At 29.1% G+C, this 21,225-nt stretch overlaps 1 protein-coding gene across 3 annotated transcripts in view; it reads left to right on the top strand.

Annotated features, from left to right (window-relative positions):
* The window catches only part of LOC129957238 (atrial natriuretic peptide receptor 1-like), a 1,107,058-nt gene that overhangs the window by 689,661 nt on the left and 396,172 nt on the right, over positions 1–21,225 (top strand). For all 3 annotated transcript variants that reach the window (XM_056069479.1, XM_056069482.1, XM_056069480.1), the window contains exons 3-5: positions 16,943–17,135; positions 19,265–19,400; positions 21,022–21,113. In XM_056069479.1, the coding sequence (XP_055925454.1) occupies positions 16,943–17,135; positions 19,265–19,400; positions 21,022–21,113 (421 nt within the window). The remainder of the gene's footprint in view (positions 1–16,942; positions 17,136–19,264; positions 19,401–21,021; positions 21,114–21,225) is intronic.

Here is a 21,225-nt window from a genome sequence, read left to right as displayed (position 1 = left end):
GAAAAATTATTGAAATTTCGTTTTTCGAGTTTGTATTTCTAATTTAATTTAAGTATAATAGATAGAAATTTTTTGCACATATATTTACTAGATTTTATGACATTCGGCAACAAATTGAGCGAAGAACAAATCTAAGATAAGAAGATGTATGCAAATATCTTTTGTGCAAATATCAGATGGAATCTACTGGATTTTTTTTTTTAAATGAGAGCTTTTATATAAATATGAAATGAAACATAGAAGCGTGTTACGCTACTTATACCCTATGAACGCTTAAGGTATATCCGGATTTTTACGAAAATACTTAAATTTAAGCATCAATATTGCATCCCATATTAATCACAGATTTGAAATAATAATTCACTTATTCTATAAACAACACAAAGGCATTAGATTGAACATATTTTTATGAACATTTTGTCAAGTATTTGTCTCGGATTTTTCTTTGAAACTATTCATACCTCTTCCAAGGTTCTGCTTTGGTTTTTAATCGCGATTTCAAATGCGGATATTAGCAGAATGTTGCACAAGATTTTGAGCGGAAGTGCTATTTGCTAGAAATTTATAAAATTCAGGCAGCCTTTTTAATTATGTTATGAATTTTCTTCAAGAAATAACTTTTTATTATATTTTCTTATCAAAATTGAAAGACAAATTATACTGTTTCGAAGAATAAAGTTTTGCAATGGCATAAAACACTTAAGAACTTTTGAAATAAAGCTTTGCTGATATTTCAGAAATCTATTTCAGAAAGCTTTCAAATTTAAAAATAAATTAATTATAATTATTTAGAGTTCAATTAGAAAATTATTCCAGAAATAATTTTAAAAAAAGTCAAAATTATCATGGAATTGAATATCTGATTTTCTACCGGTTAAAATGAAAAATATAAATTCGCATACTTTTTTTAAATAGCTTAAGGGCGATTTGGCTGTTAAATATAAATAATTCACAAAAAGATAAAAAAAAAAGTACATGAACATATCGAATTTCAAGTTTAATGAAATTTTCTTAATATACCAATGTTTCAGTTTCAATTTTCATTATTATATTTTAACACAATTCTAACTAATTCATATCAAAACTTGAAAGATTCTTTAAAGAAATTGGATTTTTCATATTTAAATAAATATCTTTTGCTGCGTTATATTATATAAATATTCAAAACAAAAAAAAAATTGACGAATAAAAATTATCACGGCATTTTTTCGTATATTTCTTTTGGCTTTAGCAATTGCTAAGTTTTTGAACAAGTTATTTCTGATATAGCGCTGAGTTGAATTGAATAAATTATATTGGAATCAGAAAATAAATTTTCTTGACCCATGCTAGGCAAAAAAGACAAACAAATTGATATTAGAACATCATTTTTTTGTTATTGTTGTTGATATCTTCAAAACGTACCTAGCGCAGAAATAATCTCAAATGACAAAAATAAAGTGTTTTTATAAATGTACTAACAATGAAATAATCGTTTGGTCGAAAATATGGACGCCAAATTTTTTACCATCAGATTTAAGTAATTTTAGATGTTCACTGCATTTATCCATTCATTATTTTTAAATTATTAATTATTGTCTTTATATGATTAATTTCCTTTAATGATAAATCAATTAATTTCTTAATTACTTTAAAAGTCAAAAATATGGAAAAAAATATGGGTGCCAAAAGACCAGATGCAGGTAATTTTAGAAATTCTCAATATTCATTCATTCATTCTTTTTAAATTATTAACTATTGTCTTCAAAGAATTAATTTCCTTTGATTACAGAATAATTGATTTTTTTAAATTTATTTAAAGTAAATATATATATATATATATATATATATATATATATATATATATATATATATATATATATATATATTGAAATAATAGCTCAAAAATTAGGAAGCCAAAATATTTACGATCAGATTCAAGTAATTTTAGAAATTCTCAGTATTTATACATTAATTCTTTTTAAAATATTAATCATTATCTTCCGATGATTAATATTTTAAATTAATGATACAATAATTCTTTTTTAATTACTTTAATTTTTAAAAAATATGGAAAAAAAATTACTCAAAAATAAGGACACCAAAAGGTTTACAATAAGATTCAAGTAATTTTAGAATTCTGCATTTATTAATGATTTCTTTTTAAATTATTAATCATTGTTTTTCAGAATTATTTTCCTTTGATGATAAAATAATTCGTTTTTTAATTACTGTAAAGTTCAAAAATATAAAAAAATGCTGAAAAATATAGACACCAAAATATTTAAGATCAGATTCAAGTAGTTTTAGAAATTCTCTGCATTTATTAATTCATTTTTTTAAAGCTATTAATTAATGTATTAATTATATTGCTACTATTAATCAATATATTCCCAGTAGTTTCATTTCTTTTGATATTATTGAGATATGCTAGATTATTTAATCATCCTAAATGATTTCTCACAATAAATGTTAACATCTTTTTTTATTGGGTATAATATTTCTTTTTGTAAAGGTTTGCCCTAGGAGTAAAATGAATCATTTATTATATTTTGTATATTTTATTATATAATTTATTTTGAAATTTCCTTTTTTCGTGATTATAATGAATTTTATTCATAAAATATATGTTCGTGTGCATCAGATAAATTTCACATCTAGAAGTTTAAGCCATATATGTCAGCAGCTATTTATAGTAAAAGGTGTTAGTATAACTGGTTTTGGTGGTAAAATATATCTTACTCGTTCTCATTTTAATGTTAAAAATAAATATTACAGTCCTTGGGGCATGTGCTCTAGATAAAAGAATCAGATTATCCGAATTCAAGCACAGAATTCTAGAATTTCCTCAGAGACGTCGAAGCGTTAAGGAAATGCATTCTAGACATGTCTAGGACGTAATCCCATAGACAACAGATTTCAAAACTACTGGAAACATAGTTAGATTAGTTGACGAAATATCAGGAGGTGAAAATACAAAAACAGAAATAATAAAAATGAAGTAATTTAGGATTTAAGCCTTGAAATGATGATGGATGTGCGTCAAACTACTTAAAAACAAGGAATAATTAAAGTGCGGGCACTTAAATTGTTAAGCATGCTCATAAGTATAGCACTGGTTGTAATTCACAAAAGCTGTAAAATGAGTTAAATTAAATTAAGTGTCTAGAATGTGATTTAGATTTGTTGCCTCGTGTGTAGTTAGAATCTTCCAGCTAAATCTGTTAAATTACAAATGGAACTGCTGCTTCGTTATAATTAGTCTTAACTCATCCGTTACTAACAATGAGTTCCCCTGTTATAAGCCTTGTTTTCAGATTATGTTACTTTTAGAAGTATCGTGTTATTTTTCAGTAATTAACCATTGAATTCCATGGTATAAATTTATATTATAATGCCAAGTTAATTGCGGAAATTGTAGCTTAATCTTTATTTTGTAATGAATTTTCTAAGGTGAAAAGATGGAAAAATAATTATTTATATCTCAATTTTCGCCGGAAGGCTTATATCAGGTTTATTTTCTATTTGAACATCACTATTGATATTGCGCCAATTTCTGAAGGATGGCAATATTTGGCCACTATATTTTGCTTCTAAGTATGCAATGCCGATACTCTGTTGTGAATATTTGGCGATAACGTAGTGTTGTTTTTCGATAATTGGCGCAATGGTTCTTTACTTGGAACCAGCGTTAATAAACCAAGATATATGACTACGATTTGAATTATGTTGCCGCTGTGTCGCTATGTTTTATTTTTAATCTAACGATTAGCCATATTTGATTGCATTTTTTTAGGTTGTGGACGATTAAGGCCATACTGAAAAATAGAAATGCAAATAACTTGATTAAAACCCGTTATAACAAATTATAAAGCCTCATTCGACATAAGATTTATTACTACTGCAATGAAACTTGCCAGTGCTAAATAAACATAGAAAGAAAATTAAGCTTAGTACTAATTGTATATTTCTGATACTGTCTGAAACTGTTTTGCCAGTGTTTTCATATTTTCTTTCGTCATTTCTTTCTCCAAAAATTTATATTCTATTATCAACAATGACTAGGTACATGTCATTCAGCAACACAATCCTTGCTTGTAAATTTGTATATGCTTGTATATATATATATATATATATATATATATATATATATATATATATATATATATATATAAAATATAATTCATAAGCATATAGTTACGAACCTGTAAATTTGCTTCCAAGCATGAATAGTGCCATCGTAAGAAAGATCGTTTTACGATCAGCCCTGTGGATGCTGATCAGGTGCCCCGTCAATGACCTAAGAGCTTGGCGACCATTTGGCGACTTGACGATGAATTTGACGACTTTGGCAACATAATAGGTATTACTGGAAACTTCGAGAATATTATTGATTTATCCAATAAGAACTGAGATACGTCTGATTGATCCGAAAACCTTCTCGGCCCGCCTCTCCGGGAACTATAAAAGGCCGGCAGTCTTAAGCTGCAATGAGTCGTGAATTAAATCGTAATCGGAATCATAGACAAGTAACGAGTCTTCGAAAGGATAGCGAGTCAACGACGGAGTGCCAGCGTTGTGTGGAGCCCAATCTATTGTTGAACTGAGCTGTATGCCGAGTCCTGTGGTGTTTATTGTGGAAAGCAGCATCAAGTTGTGTGTGGAGTAGCCAGTCCTATGGTAGTGAGTCGGCAGTTGGACACAATTAAAGCGAGGAGACAGTGGAGAAATTCAGCCGTTTGGAGATACCGCAGAGCGAAGCTTCGAGGATCCCCTCTCCTGCTGGATTCTGTCTGGCCGCTTCGTGTGCTGTGAACGATTACTACTTGTTTGCTCTAGTATGCTGCTGTGTGCTGTTCTGTGTTCGTCTCGGCTGTAAATATTTGTCTCCTTTGTGTTAGTGTCTTCGTGTTAAATTAACATCGTTTGTTTTCTACTACTGTTTCTAGGACTGTTTATTTCTACATCGTCCATCTAATCATAAAAGAACCCCTACGGACGAGGAAGTGAATCCGTACCAATATGCTTGCACATATGCTTGTAAATGGGTGTGTTCATTTCATTTCCATCTAAAATGCATCATTCTCATAGATATTTTTAATAACATAAAAAAAATGAAACATATAAGGGAATATAGTTTAACAAATATAGACAGGATATTTCTTTGCTTATAGAAAACGTTCTATATTTAATTATTCACTGATTACTATCCGGTGTCTACGTGAAATGTTTATATGCCTATTGTTTACCGTATAATACGTGATAAAACACGTATAATTACATATGCCAAAAATATAATAAACATATTGTTTCCTATAAGATATGCGTGTAATGTTCTCTTTCTATGCGTAGTATTAGCCATTCCTTGTTATATCGCCAAGAATAATCGGAGGGTCTATAATCAGTGATAAAAAAATGGAATAAAAATGAAATCTACGATGGCAAATTTCAAGTTATCATGTAAGAACATTATTATTTTTAAGTCATTATTTGTTTTAATTAATATAAGTCATTAAACAGTTTATACCGGTTTGAAACAATCACGAGACTTCTCTCTCTCTCTCTCTCTCTCTCTCTCTCTCTCTCTGTCTCTCTGTCTCTCTGTCTCTCTGTCTCTGTGTGTCTGTCTGTCTCTCTGTCTCTCTGTCTCTGTGTGTCTGTCTGTCTAAAATATATGCGATTAAAAGATGATGATGAAAATTGTCATTTATGCTTTATTAATCGCCTACACGATTTCCAGCTTCAATATTCATTGCCTACGCGATTTTGAGTTTCAAAATCCCCTAAACAAAACAACATTTTGTTCTCACATGATAATAGACATCACTGGTTCATGCACGAGTGGTGCAACGAAGAAGCAAAAATACTCCCGGGCAACTTAAAACATTTTATTATTGGACTTATACGTTGTGTGACACCTCAGCCCTTTTTTTATTGGAGAAATTTAATATACGCATTATCATTACTTCTGTTAATCTTCGATCGTTTTATTTGATGTCATGTAAATATTAAATGTCTATGTCATCTTACTTTGGATTTTATCATTTTAACCAGAACACGCCTAATGTATGACGTCACGACTTCTTCCGTTTCGCTTTGGTCATTATACACGAACATTACTCTTAATATTTGCTTCACGTCCACCGCAACTATTTACATCATCACTTTTGTAACCGTAACTGCAGCATTAACACTTTTCGCTTATTCGACGACTGTTTATTCTCATATAATGAAGCATTCCCGCTTCCGGAATAGCGCCCTCTGGCATCATGTTTCTCTAACATAATGCAACAAAAATTCTGTGCATTTTGCACAAATGAATAAATAAAAAGGAAGTATTATTTTCTAAGCCTAAATAATAGCTTGTTCTTGTTTTGACATGGGCATGTGTGTGTGTGTGTGTGTGTGTGTGTGTGTGTGTGTGTGTGTGTGTGTGTGTGTCCATCCATTGAATCTGAATCTTTTGATCTTATAACCTGAACGTTTATTAGTTATTAGCGTTTGGAAAAAGATATGTTTTTAATTTCGTTCTCATTATGTGACAGCGCTTCGAAATGACCAACTCAATTCTAATAAGGCTCTTAACTTTCCTAACATTGTCATTGAATTTCTTTTTTATTAAATAGTAAGCGTTAAAAACTAAGAATAAATATTAAAATCAAACCAAGAACTCTTAAGAAAGCTGTTTTAATTAAGAAATTTCTTTTTACTCTTATTTATAGTCTAAAGAAATGTAATGAAACATTTCCCAAAAAGATTTTACCTGAGGGTATAATTTCTTTGTTAAATAAACAATAATTCGTTTCTATACAAAGAATATATCTTCGAGACGTAAAATAAGATTAAAGCAGTTACAAATATTAATTCCAGAACAGAAGAGAAGTTCAAATTGAAATTGTAAATAGTTAAAAAGATACTTAAAACTAATGAAAATGAGGCTGTACATTCTTTCTTCTAAAATTACAATAAAAGTCGCCAAAATGAAATTCAAATCCCAGTTAATGCTCTGCACAGAATAGATTAAGTTTCATCTTATATTCCACAGATTTCATAAAATTCTGTGTTACGCAGGAGTAATTAATTGCAATTAAACATCGTTCTAGCATATTTTTAAATATTTACGAGTGCAATTAAAAAGATAAAAATGATATTTTATGATAAGAGAAATATGATGATTTGTTTCAGCAAAAATCACCGTTTTGAATCTAGGAATGTTTCAGGAGCAGGAATATGTAACTTATCTGCATTAGTTTATGCTGTTATATTTCAATCCTATCATGAAACTTATCTTCTATGCTATTTTATCACTTACAGTTGATGGTAATATCTTCCAAAGATATTGTATCATTCCACGTTTAGTAAAAATGTATCTTTTCATGCATTAATCACCCCAAGTGTCATGGCATAACGTTTCCGAATATAATTCTGCACAGTACGTCACCTTACTTAATTCTAAGTAACACCCAGTATTTCATAATATTGTTACACAGCTTGCTCCACTAAGTCCGTAAAGGGAACGGGTTTGCTTGTAGTGGGTGTATGGTGTAAAACAATCAGCAGGTCACAGTAACAAATGACGACTTTTATTAAACACGAATACACAGACGAACAGAAGCAATACACAGCAGCACATTTACAACAAATAGTGGCCAACAAGTAGTAAACGGTGGTAATATCAATAATATCAACCACAGCACACAAAGCGGCCGGAAAGAATTCAGCAGGATCAGGGAATCTACGTAGCTACACTCTACGCTCTCTCCAACGGCTGCAATTCTCCACTGTCTCCTCGCTTTAGCTGTATCCAACTGCCGCCTCACTACTATACGACTGGCTACTCGAGTAATATCACCAACTCGATGCTACTTCTACAATAAATTCTTTAATAAACTGCTTCTTTAATAAACTCCAGGATTCGCCATGCGGCTCGATTCAGCAATTACTTAATCTCTACTCAACACCTGTGCTTCGATTCAGCAATTACTTAATCTCCACGCAACACCTGTGCTTCGATTCAGCAATTACTTAATCTCCACTCAACACCTGTGCTTCGATTCAGCAATTACTTAATCTCCACTCAACACCTGTGCTTCGCTGGGCTAATCCAACTAATTCAGCGCTGACTCGCTATGCGACTCTAAACCTTTCGACTACTCTATCTATAATTGTCCTCAGCTTAGACTGCAGCTTTTTATAGTTCTTGGAGCTGGGCATAGGATGATCTGGAACAATTAGGCATATCTCGATTTTTATTGGGTGTATCGTCCAAATTCTGAACAATTTCAATTTTATCCTTTTTGTTCCAAAGGCGCCAACTGGTCGCCAAGTTTGTCGCCAACTTATGAGATCACTGATTCGGCATCCGATCAGCCTCCAACAGAGCTAGTAGTAAAACGATCTTTCCTGTGATTGAACTAACCGTGCTGAGAAACAACATTTCAGATTGGAACAATATATATACTTGTAACAATGTATATACAGATTTGTAACAATATATATACTCGGGATTATACCTCTGTATAATCCCGAGTATCCGGTTCGTGACTATATGGCTTTCGTTCTATGTAGCCTAGTTTTTTTTATTATAATTAAATGAGGAAGAAATATCATCCTCTTACGTGTTGTGTGCAGAATACAAATTTCGACACGCTTTTTGTTCATTGTTTCGTCAGTACGTAATGGACCTCAATCATTGCCGCTGTTCCTTATTACTATTCCGTATTATATATTACTGCTCAGTACATACAGTATACGTAAATTGCTCTTGGGATATATTTAACGTTTTTAAGAGTACCACAGGGAAGATTTGAAAACTTATGTTAAAATGTGAACAGTTTTTATTTATTAATTTACTTTTTCTCTAATGAATTCTTGAAACACATTTTATGATAATAAGTTTTCCTACACTGTTCTATGTATCACACAGCAGCAAATTATAGGAATGGATTTATTTATATTTCATTACATGTTTAATATCTATGTATGTCTTTTCATATTATTATGTGAACATATTTCATAGCAATGTGCTGTAGTATTCATTTGCATCAATCAACTTTTCGTAGCAATATGCTTTTTATTATTTTTGTGTTTACTCAATTGTCATAATGGTGTGATTATATCTTTGTCAACTTGCCTGTCAACCATTTGTTACCTAATTTATTTCACTTCAAATTTTTACTTCTACTAACGCAAAACTCCCCATTTCGAGGCAAATGTTACAGTGTACAATTCTAAATATCACACAAATATTCATAACAAATGTCATTTTTTTGTGCGTTTTTATCCTATGAAGAATTCTTGGCTGTTATTTGCTTATTTATTTTTGTCTTTTGACATTATAGTGAAAGATTATAAGCCAGATAACAGCTGCGAAACTGGGAAATTTCTTTTGTCTTGTAGTCTTGTTACTCGGCTGCGAACAACAAGATCCCTTGTACCATCCTCGCTCATCCCAATTTGCTGTATTGGTGACCCGGACGTGATTGGTGACCAGAACACACACTCACACAAAACATGGCCGAAAATTGCACAACATTTCGAATAATACATAGCATTTCACATTTAACATTGCCACTAACAACGAGTGAACTGTGCCTATAGTTTTTTTTCCAAATCATGCACCGGAAATGAGAAACGCAAGCCCTCGCCACTCATTCACAAACTCTTCAGTTTAGACAGTGCATGCAGCGCCATCTATGAACAATATTAATAAGTCATCTTAACACAAGAATAATCAAACAAAAAATAATAATTGCAAATATCAAAATTATATGAACGACTAGGTATAACTTATGTTTACTTATTGTTATAATTTTATGGTAACATGTTTCTTTATACACTCTTATCATGGCAATAACCCTTCATGCTAGTATATACCCAAACGTTATTCATGGAGTTCTTATACCATAAAAACAATCCCTGCTAATGATAAGATTTATTGTTAATAAGAGAATACAAGTATTCCAAAGAATAATAGATACTGATTACATATATTGGTTATTCAAAATATTTTGAATGGGAAGTTATTTTTTAGTTTATGATCCAACCTATAATTGAACGTCACATTTTGGGACTTTTTCTTTTCATCATGTACAGATTCACCAAGATTTGTATAGTGATCGTTTCGATGAAGTCATCAGTTATTTAGTTCTCATCAAAATTACATTTTTGTAGTCCATTCACTTTTGATTTTATTTTTGATAAAACATAATAGTTAATAAAGACATATAAGCAGTTTTAATTCTGAAGCGAAATTATTTAAATGGAACATTCACTCTTGAAGTAACAGAGACACGTAAAACAATGTCCCAGAAGTCAACGAACATGAAATTGTTTCATTAAATTCAAAAGCAACTTTCGTTAATATTTTATTCCTTCTTCTTACATTCTGAGAACAGAAAAATAACTTAGTATTTAATTTGTGATTTCTAGAAAATAAACTAGTAAAATTCATTTTTAAAAGTCAATTGTTTTAAAACACTTTGATTTGATTGCATCATCTTTCTAAAAAGAGAATTCTGTAATTAATTATTTCACTCCCTTTCTGAAAAGCTAGAGGATTGAAGTTTTATGCACTCGTGTATTTTTGCAATCAATACATTTTTTTTAGCGCTTAAGCATCAGTTAATCCTTATATAAACTTATATTAAGTGTTGATTCCGCAACAAAAGCGCCATCTAGAAGCGAGTATAGGAACAAATTTGAAGTATAAACAGAAAAGAATTAAAATAAAAAAAAATATATTCTTTATAGCACTAATATAGGTGTGTTTTTAAAGCGTATTTTAGAAATTAAATTTATAAGTCTTCACATCTCTGAAATTGCAAAAAGTTTGAAATCAATTTTTATGTTCCCATTTATTATATAGTGATTTCTTTTAGGTCTGCCTTTAAAAATGCTACAAATACGAATAAAAATGAGAAAGTAATTTTGCTTATATTTGTGCTGATATGTCAAACTAGAAAGGATGATTTTATCGCAAACAGATGTTAATAAATAAAATCGGTAAATAATATAATTTATCTGTGCTATAAACTATAGGGATTATGTATTAGTTATCTTGAAGTTAGGAATAAGAGATAAAATAGACACTTGTAATTTTTAAATAAATATTTCTAGAACGAAGTTTGTAATAACTAAATATGGCAAGGCTCTTTTTTTTTTCTTTGACAAATTTTATATCCTGAAGAATGTATTAAAGTTCTTTTGATTCGTTTCTACATAAAATTATTTGAGGAATTATATCAAAAAATTTTGTAATAAACTGTATCAGCTCCTACATTTTAAGACTAAATCTGATTTTAAATGAAACCCTATGATAACAATAAGCTATTCGTTATTTTCATCTATACTTATAATAAAGCTCAATGTGTGTGTGTGTGTGTGTGTGTGTGTGTGTTGGCGCTCTACAGGCCAGACCATTCAACCTACAGCTACCAAATTTGGCACGTGTATACCTTGGTGACCGGGAATGTGCACCTGGGGGTTATTTTTTCGAATTTTTAATTAGAATTTTAACTATATATATATTAAGAATTTTAACTTCGGAAGTTATAATTGCTATAACTTCCGAAAATATTACCGCACAAAAAAGATTTTTACATGAAGTTAAAGATCAAAAATTTATCTTTTAAATGATACCAATGTTTTAAGCTTAAAATTAAATTTCTATTTTTAATGAATTTTTAAATAAATATTTTAACTATATTTTTCAGCAATTTTTTTCGTACAAAATAAAAATAAAATTTAAGCTGCACGAGCACATTTCGCATTCATGGGAAAAAATTAGCTTTTTTTAAAGCGTTGCCATCATATTGATTAAAGCTCCAACTAAAAATAAATTAAATCTTTTTGGAAAGGAAATCTGCAGAAATATAATTTTCGGCATGTGTCTCTAGAAAATGAAACAAATATGAAATATTATTTTTTCTAAAAAATAAATTCAAGAAAAATTATTTTATGATCTTTTACACTCTCTATATGATTAATCCAATAAATCAGTTTTATTTTAATGCAAGTTTTGTTTAATATGAACAGGATATCCATTCAAATTAGGGCCACACAGCTAATTTGTAAACCTTGAGTAAGACACAGATCTGCTAAAATGGTCTAAATGGAAAATGATTATATTTTATGTAACTTGATTCAATAATAACGAATTTTTGATTTTACATAAAGCTTCTGCTGTGGAAATCACGAATAACAAAATGTTCTTGAAACACTAATATTTTAAATAAAAAGAGTTAATTTCCAATCAACTAAATCAATCACTTAAACTGACTGATTTATGAAAATTTGAATATCACTATTCAATAAAAAAAGGATAATTTTAGATTTTCCATCTATCGTTTCAAATAAAATACACCAATCAGAGCGCAGGTTTCTCAAGATTAATTGGCCTAAGATTATGAAAATGTTGAGTTTTTCTAAATTTTTAACATTCAAAACTTCATAAATAAATCTTAGTTGATCGTGGAAAATAGAAACTTTCATTCACTTATTTAAAATTTGGTGTGTCCAGAATATTTCTCAGAATATGATACCTTTCTGCATTAAATTTAGACTTCACAATTTTTGAAATATATTTATAGGCCGGAACAAATTATTATTATTATTGATTTCATTTCAATCCTTTTGAAAGCAAAACTAAAAACTGAATTTTATGCTGAATCTGAGAAATTTTTGTTGAATTATTGTTTGAGATATTACATAAATTATGAAAAGTATTTTGTAGTTCACATAAGGCTTAAATACCGAGCGATTCTGTTTGCAATACTCATATTCAATACTAATAATAATAAATAATTAAGAATAAAGATGATAAATCAAATACAACGCTTGGTTTTATTAAAAAATATCTTTATATTAATTGCAATTTCAGCATTTCCACTTTAAATTGAAGTTGAAGTTTTACCGGAAATGAAAACAAATTAACAAAATATCTATAGTAAATTGAACGAAACGATCTAAACAACAGTATAAGTTTGGTATGACTATCAAAATTTGAAGATTAAAAAAGTTTTGTTTGAGAATCTGTTAAGAGACCAGTTACTTAAAATATTTAATTGAAAACTGTAGCGAGCGGTAATACTGGCGAACCGGCTGGTCGCCAAAGGTGGCTAGTATTTACATAAAATTAAATTCAGAAACTGCATTAAGACTCAATAATCAATCATTATTTGTTTGATTTGGATATATGTTACTATGCATTTTCTGTTCAACTAAATAAAAGAGAGAATTTATTTTTTTACCTGTAAATCTCGGGTGCCTAAAGTTTTGTCTGAAGCAATCAATCTTTATACATCATTCTAAGCATCAAATATCTGGAAGAATATCTCCGAAGAAAATGTCTTTTTTAATCCTTAAATCTTTATTTTTTTCTAGATATATAATTTTTTTCTCATTTTTTTTTTATCTTCGGCAATTTCGTACTGCAGAATTCAAAAATCAAATTGCACCAGCTAAATTAAATCTGTGAAAGTGAAAAAAATTTTTTTTTGGTTTGAAGATTCGTTGTTATGTTTATATTCATTATTCATTAAAAATTCAAACTCTTTTATTGTTTTTTTTTTGGATAACTGGTGCAATCGAATTACAAAGCTTTGATAATTAAATTTTAAATTATATCAAAGTGGCAATTATTTTTTATGATAAAAGATTCTTTTACGTGGTTAAGTATTTCAAGGCACTCTGTATCCTTATGCAGATTTAAATAATGAATTATATTTAAAATGGGGTTATTTCATTTAATGAGGTGATTACAGAAATGCATATATCAAGCATTTACAAGATACAGAAGATTTTTTACTTTACTTTGGAATAAGAAATGTATTAAGTTACATAATAAAATTAAATTTGAATAGAAAGAAGATTTTGTTTAATTTTTTGTTCAATAAGGAAATTAAAAGGATGCCCCTTTAACATTAAAGAGAGCTTTAACTCGAAATTACTTTGGAGATTTCATTTGTTCAGATAAAAAAACAGTTTTTTTTTTTTCCTTATTTCTAATCTTTTTTAAATGAATTATTTAGGAACACTTTTATAAAAATTTGTTTATTTAAAAAAAAATTATTCTAAGGAAATGCAAAAACATTTAATAAAGTTCAAGAATTGTGACTATATAGAAAAATTAAACGTTAATAAAGCTAATAATATAATAAATGAAAGTTTAAGTTATAGTTGAAAAAGACTTCCTTACAGATTTTAAAATAAGTGCTCTGAAATGTTTCTTTCCTACATTTGATTTTTAATTCAATGAAAAATAAGGATACTTCATTCAATTCAAAAATCACAAAAATATAAAGCATACACTTTCATCTAAAGTGGAATTTATAGTGTCAAATTAATCACTCTCTTACCATAAAATAATACCTTTTTAAAATTTTCACTGAACATTTTTTTTACGTTGAACTGATTATATGGAAAGTATATTCTTTGTCAATGACTTAAATTATTTCGAAACGTAATCTATTTTCAAACAATTACTATTCTTTTTTTTTTCTAAAATATCAGGATTTTAATGAGAAAGAGCATCTGTTCAAACACAAAAGGAAGAACATTGTTCTTAAAATATTGCACCTAAGTTAATAAATGTAAAATGATTTTTTTTCATGTGAAAAATTCTCAACAAGATTACTTGAAAAATATTTAATCAAAAATCGTCTGCTATTCAGAATTAATAGCAGAAGGTATATATCGTGTAAACGTAAAATAAAAATATTTTAATATCATTATAATTCTGAATTTTCTTTAAGAAATGGATATATTATTAAATAAAATACTTATTAAATATAGTTATGTCATGTGTCTGAAGCTTTGCATATACCAATATTTTGGAAGACAGTTTTGCATGACAAATTTTTGCCTAGTGATGAATAATTTTAAAACCATGCATTTTAAGTACTCATTGCAATTTTAAAGTATTTTAAATGTATTCAACATCTCGCATATAATTTGATTAAGGAATATTAAAAATGATAAAAACATACTTTTAAAAAAACAATGAATATTTTCATTTTAAAAATGATTATAGAAGTTTACAGAAAAAATTTCAGATATAGACAAACAGATTTGGATTTGAACTGTATTAAGAGAATATTCTTTTTCAATCAATTAATATAATATTTTATTATTCATTTAACCCATAACTGAAGACGGGTGTCAAAATGACTCAGCGTTGTTCATCAGCTCAGATTATGACGTATTTTATTTTATCTTTGAATACAATCTTCTCCTCAATACCATCAAATAGTTCTTTCAGCAGCAGTTTTTTATTATTCATTTAACCCATAACTGAAGACGGGTGTCAAAATGACTCAGCGTTGTTCATCAGCTCAGATTATGACGTATTTTATTTTATCTTTGAATACAATCTTCTCCTCAATACCATCAAATAGTTCTTTCAGCAGCAGTTTTTTATTATTCAATTAACCCATAACTGAAGACGGGTGTCAAAATGACTCAGCGTTGTTCATCAGCTCAGATTATGACGTAGTTTATTTTATCTCTGAATACAATCTTCTCCTCAATACCATCAAATAGTTCTTTCAGCGGCCATTTTTTATTATTCATTTAACCCATAACTGAAGACGGGTGTTAAAATGACTCAGCGTTGTTCATCAGCTCAGATTATGACGTAGTTTATTTTATCTTTGAATACAATCATCTCCTCAATACCATCAAATAGTTCTTTCAGCGGCAGTTTTTTTATTATTCATTTAACCCATAACTGAAGACGGGTGTCAAAATGACTCAGCGTTGTTCATCAGCTCAGATTATAACGTAGTTTATTTTATCTTCGAATACAATAATCTCCGCAATACCATCAAATAGTTCTTTCAGCGGCAGTTTTTTATTATTCATTTAACCCATAACTGAAGACGGGTGTAAAAATGACTCAGCGTTGTTCATCAGCTCAGATTATGACGTAGTTTATTTTATCTTTGAATACAATCTTCTCCTCAATACCATCAAATAGTTCTTTCAGCAGCAGTTTTTTATTATTCAATTAACCCATAACTGAAGATGGGTGTCAAAATGACTCAGCGTTGTTCATCAGCTCAGATTATAACGTAGTTTATTTTATCTTAGAATACAATCATCTCCTCAGTACCATCAAATAATTCTTTCAGCAGTATGTTAGCAAACGTCTGTGTATGAACACGTACGTATAACCGAGTTATTCTTTTTCAAAGTTTCTGTTATTATTTAGGGAGTCATTGAATCCACGTCTCTGAAAACTGCTTTTAATTTGAATAATGCAAAAAGAAAAAAGAAATGTTCTAAAAAATAGTTTTTCAAATATCGTATTCTTTATTTTTATTTGTTAAATTCTAGCAGTTATTAGCATTAGTGTCATTCTGTAATATCTAAACGAAGTGAACACTCATTAAAAGATTGTTTAGATTTTTTACAACATTTAATATTATAACATTTAACATTTTTAATAATTACGTAAATTTCCAGAAGTATTGTGTTCCCAAAATAAATTCAACTGCTGTTTACAAAAGATTAAAAACAACAACAACAAAGGAGCCATTTTGACACATATCTCTATCACCGTGAGGAAATTCGTGTCTCCAGTTAAGAGTTAACAAAATTTCGGTGTTTCGTTTTTATTTCATTTTGTCTGAGTAAATATTCATTTTTGCATATTTATTCTTTTATTTACTGTTTATATTTTGCATCACATATTTTGAATCGAAAATAAATGCATAGCCTGAAATCGTTTTCAATTATTGAATAAAAAATAAACTTTTAAAAAAATTGTAAAATCGTTTGCTTGTTTTTTAAAAAAAATTCAATTACTGTATTTCTAAAAAAAAATGTATTTACATCTGATATTGTTGCTGTTAAGCTCTTGTGGCTAGCTACATTAAGTAGCTGTTGATTGTAATTATTTATAACAGTAGTAAATTTTTAAATTTTTTCGTCAATCAAATTTTAGATTTTTTTTTTCTTTCAGTAAGTTGGAAAGCGAAAAGCCTTGGTTAAGAGATAACGATTCTGAGGAGACCAATGTCAGAGCAAAATATGCTTATGAAGCACTCTTAACTGTAACTGCGCGCATACCTGAAACGGAAGAATACAAGAATTTCTCACGGGAGGTAAAGCAAATAGCAAGAAAAGAATTTCAGTTCGATTATGGACAAGAAGAGGTAAGTTTGATTTTGAATTTTTTAATCGTTAAAGTTTATTAATTATAATTTAATAGGCGGAGATTAACCATGTAACCAATCTGTTTTATTTTCAAAAAGAACATAAATTATAGATGGATATTATAGACAGCAATTAAAAAAAATTCTGTCGAAATTAAAATTTTCAAATTAACGAGGTAAGAATAATGCCCGGAAATCAAAATCTTAATAGTAAGCTAATTTAGTTTCGATTCTCGCTTTCTTTGAAATCTAAATTATGGTATTAGTAACTGAGATATTTAAATCACTTGTTTAAACTCCTTTACTTCAATTAAAGCATTGTGTGCTGAGGATAAGAGTAATACTCATCAATAAGTATTATTGCTCCAAATGCACTTCCAGATGATGCAAAAGGATTTCCTCAGTTCAAGTATTATTGCTCCAAATGCACTTCCAGATGATGCAAAATGATTTCATCACTTCAAGTATTATTGCTCCAAATGCACTTCCAGATGATGCAAAATGATTTCATCAATTCAAGTATTATTGCTCCAAATGCACTTCCAGATGATGCAAAATGATTTCATCAACTCAAATATTATTGCTCATAAAAATGCACTTCCAGATGATGCAAAATGATTTCATCAATTCACTAGGAAGCAGTTTTCAAACTTTTCAGTTGAAAAGCAAATATGAATAAGCTTTTATTTAAAAATCAAATAATGCAATAACAGTTATACAATTTAACAAAAGTGTCCCCCATTCAACAAAATGTTAATGGACATTCAATATCTAAACAATTTCAACTTTCTTCAGTGAAATAAATTCTGCTGCGCATGAGTAATTCTAATATGTAAAGTACTTATAATGGTTTTGATGGTAAATATTGTCAAAAAAGTAATAAGATTGTTAAAAGTAATAACTATTTCTCTGATATATTTGTGATTTCAAAATGTGTGCTCCATAGTTATATGAAAATATCTGTTTTAATCAAAATTTTTGAGCACCTTTTTATTTAATAAAGAAAAATGGTTTCGGACTTTAATCATTTTTTTTATGTCCAGTGTTCAGTCAACTCTTAAAAATAAGACGATTCATTATTTTGACTAAATAAAATAGTTTACAATTAAAATAATTAATTATTTTTTTAAAAGTGTCTTACATTATTCGTGATTAGATTTTAAGTTCCAATAAGTAAATTATTCTACTTAATAAAATATTTTAACTCATTACTTTCTTTAAAAAATAGAACTTTAAACATGAAAATAAAAGGATTTTTTTTTTTAATTTAGAGGAATGTAATTACCGTTTTTACAAAGGTCTTCTTGAATTTTTCTATGCATTTTAATAATCAATTTAACAAAAAGTGGTCTCTGTGACTTCTTTTTATATTTCAGAAAAAAAAAGTATTCAAAAATCTAAAAAACAAATAAATAAAACAAACCAAAACTGATTATCTTGTATTTAAACTTTATTTAAAAAATTAAGCCGTGGTTAAATCTTAAGCTTCTAGTTATATCTAATCCTAAAATGACGCTATTCACCTCTTTTTTTTTATTGCAAAAATATTCAGCTAGCTTTCATTTTAGGCTCAGCTTGCAAATCAAGAAACTATTATAGAAAAATACTTCCCGAAATAAAACGGCGACTTTTGTTTTCTCGTGCTGCCATCTATATTCTAAATCTCAAACTGAAGAAAAGGAAACACTGCGCAATTTAGAACTCTTCTGCTGCCATCTATCGTGGAATCTTAGAAACTTTCCCTTCGTCATATAGAAGGAACATGAAGGATTATATCTTAAAATAACCATTATATCTATTTTTTTTAAAAAGGCAATTTATTTCTGCAGTTTAATAATTCCATTAACATATTTTACTAAACAGGAACACTATAAAATAATTATATTTAATCTCATAACATTATTACAAAATTCAGTCTTCAATGATTTCTTTGTTATGTAAAATTAACGAAGCATATATAAATGATTATTAATGCGATGGCAAAATAAATGATCTGCATTTAATTAAAACTTTCTGTGAAATAAATAATTACAGCTTCTGCAGACAATACAAAGTCAATATCTTCCAATGTAATAATTTCTTTGAATCGTTTGTTAATAATAACTTTGATTTATATTATTTTGTTTCAGGTCAATACGTTTGTCACCGCTTTCCATGAAGCAGTGCTTCTTTATTCCCTTGCGTTGAATGAAACGTTGGCTGAAGGATACACAGTGTCAAATGGATCAATTATTATTCAGAAAATGTGGAATCGTACATTTGATGGTAAGCTTTTTCAAAAATGTCACACGGAAAATCAATGCCAAACGGTGAATGTTTGAAAATCATTTTCCTTCATAAACGATTTTTTCCCTAATTAATTAATATGAAAAATATAAATTAAATTTTCTGTCATAAAAAGGGATAAGATGAATATTTGGAAATGCTGTTCGGCAGTAAAATGATAATGTTGGCATTAGTCCCCCTTTCTAACCCCAGACGGCAACTCATTCCCATTCTCTTGAAAATCATGCAGAAAAGATTTATTTTTTACTCGGTAGTCAGAAAAGTAGACGTTCACGTGTTGTGTGAACGATCAGAACCTCGAGAGGAAAAGCAGAGCAAATATATTTTAAGGATCACGCTGAAACCCAGCCAGTATTTCGTGATATTAGAAGCTAATGAAGAGAATAGTTTTTATTGTCTTGAAGAAATATTTGTAAACTTGATAGGGAATTGCTTATAGGGAATTGTATAAAAATAATAAGTGGTTCAATGTAAATAAATGGATGACTAGTCAAGAAAACTGTTTACGGATTTTTCTTGTGTAGAATTTTCTATTTTTGGCCAACAAGAGTGCAAGGTATCAGCTCACGAACAGTACAGAAATATTTCATTAGAGATATATCCCCTATATTCGACATATAATTATCTTTATACTATAATTTCGAATAAGTTTTTAAATATTTATTTATATTTTTTCATAAAACAGGAATAAAAAATAAGTTAGCCAACATTTGTAGAAACTTAAATGAAAGAAAATACAATTTCATATGGTTCTGCCAATTCCTCACTCTAAGTGAAGAACAAAGAATTTTATGCTAAAAACTATCAAAGAATGTATTGTTACGGAAATTCAATTCCAGTAAGTCTGTAAAGTCACCGGGTTCGCTTGTAATGGATGTACGGTGGGAAAACAATCAGCAGGCATCAATAACAAACGACGACTTTTATTAAACACGAAGACAAGAATACGCAGGTAACAAATATACAGTCAAGACAAACACATTCAACATGCAGCTGCACACTACAACAAACAGTAATCGGTAGCAAACTACTATACGACTGGCTACTCCACACATGACTCGATGCTGTTTCTACAATAAACACTACAACTCGGCACACAGCCCAGTTCAGCAATCGCTTGAGATCAACAGATCGTTTGGTCTTCGCTGGACTGATCCAACTATTCGCCGTTAACTCCTCCTACGATTGTCTTCAGCTTAAACTTCCGGCCTTTTATAATTCCTGGAGCCGAGTAGAGAAAGTTTTGGAATAATCAAGCATATATCGGTTCCTATTGGTTTTATCACCAAAATTTTGAAATATCCCAGTATTACCTATTTTATCGCCAAAAGCATCACCAAATTTTTCGCTAAGTGCTGGGGGTCACTGATCCGGTATCCGATTAGCATCAAATAGAGCTGATCGCAAAACGGTCTTTTTTACGATGGAATTATTCGTGATGGGAAGCAATACGACAGATTTGTAATAGTATTATGAATGGTAATGAATTACTCTTATTTCGTGCAAGATCATCGTTTGTAAGATGTTAATTCATGATTGCAATAAAATGATTTTAATTTCTCTTTATGTGCTTAACATTTCAATTCTTTTATTTTCCTAGGTATCACAGGTAAAGTCACTATAGATGAAAATGGTGATAGAGATGCGGATTATTCCATTTTAGACATGAATCCTGAAACAGGAGTTTTTGAAGTAATTTCTTATTTCATTCTTTATTTAATTGTAATTGTATTATTAGTTTATTTGTAATTAAATTTATTAATTGTAATTATTAACATTTTGTGAAAATCTTAAATTTGATTAT

Source organism: Argiope bruennichi, chromosome 11 (genome assembly GCF_947563725.1).
Source record: "Argiope bruennichi chromosome 11, qqArgBrue1.1, whole genome shotgun sequence".
NCBI classification, from domain to species: domain Eukaryota; kingdom Metazoa; phylum Arthropoda; class Arachnida; order Araneae; family Araneidae; genus Argiope; species Argiope bruennichi.
Note: the sequence above shows the minus strand (reverse complement) of the source record. Positions and strands in the feature narration are given on the sequence as shown.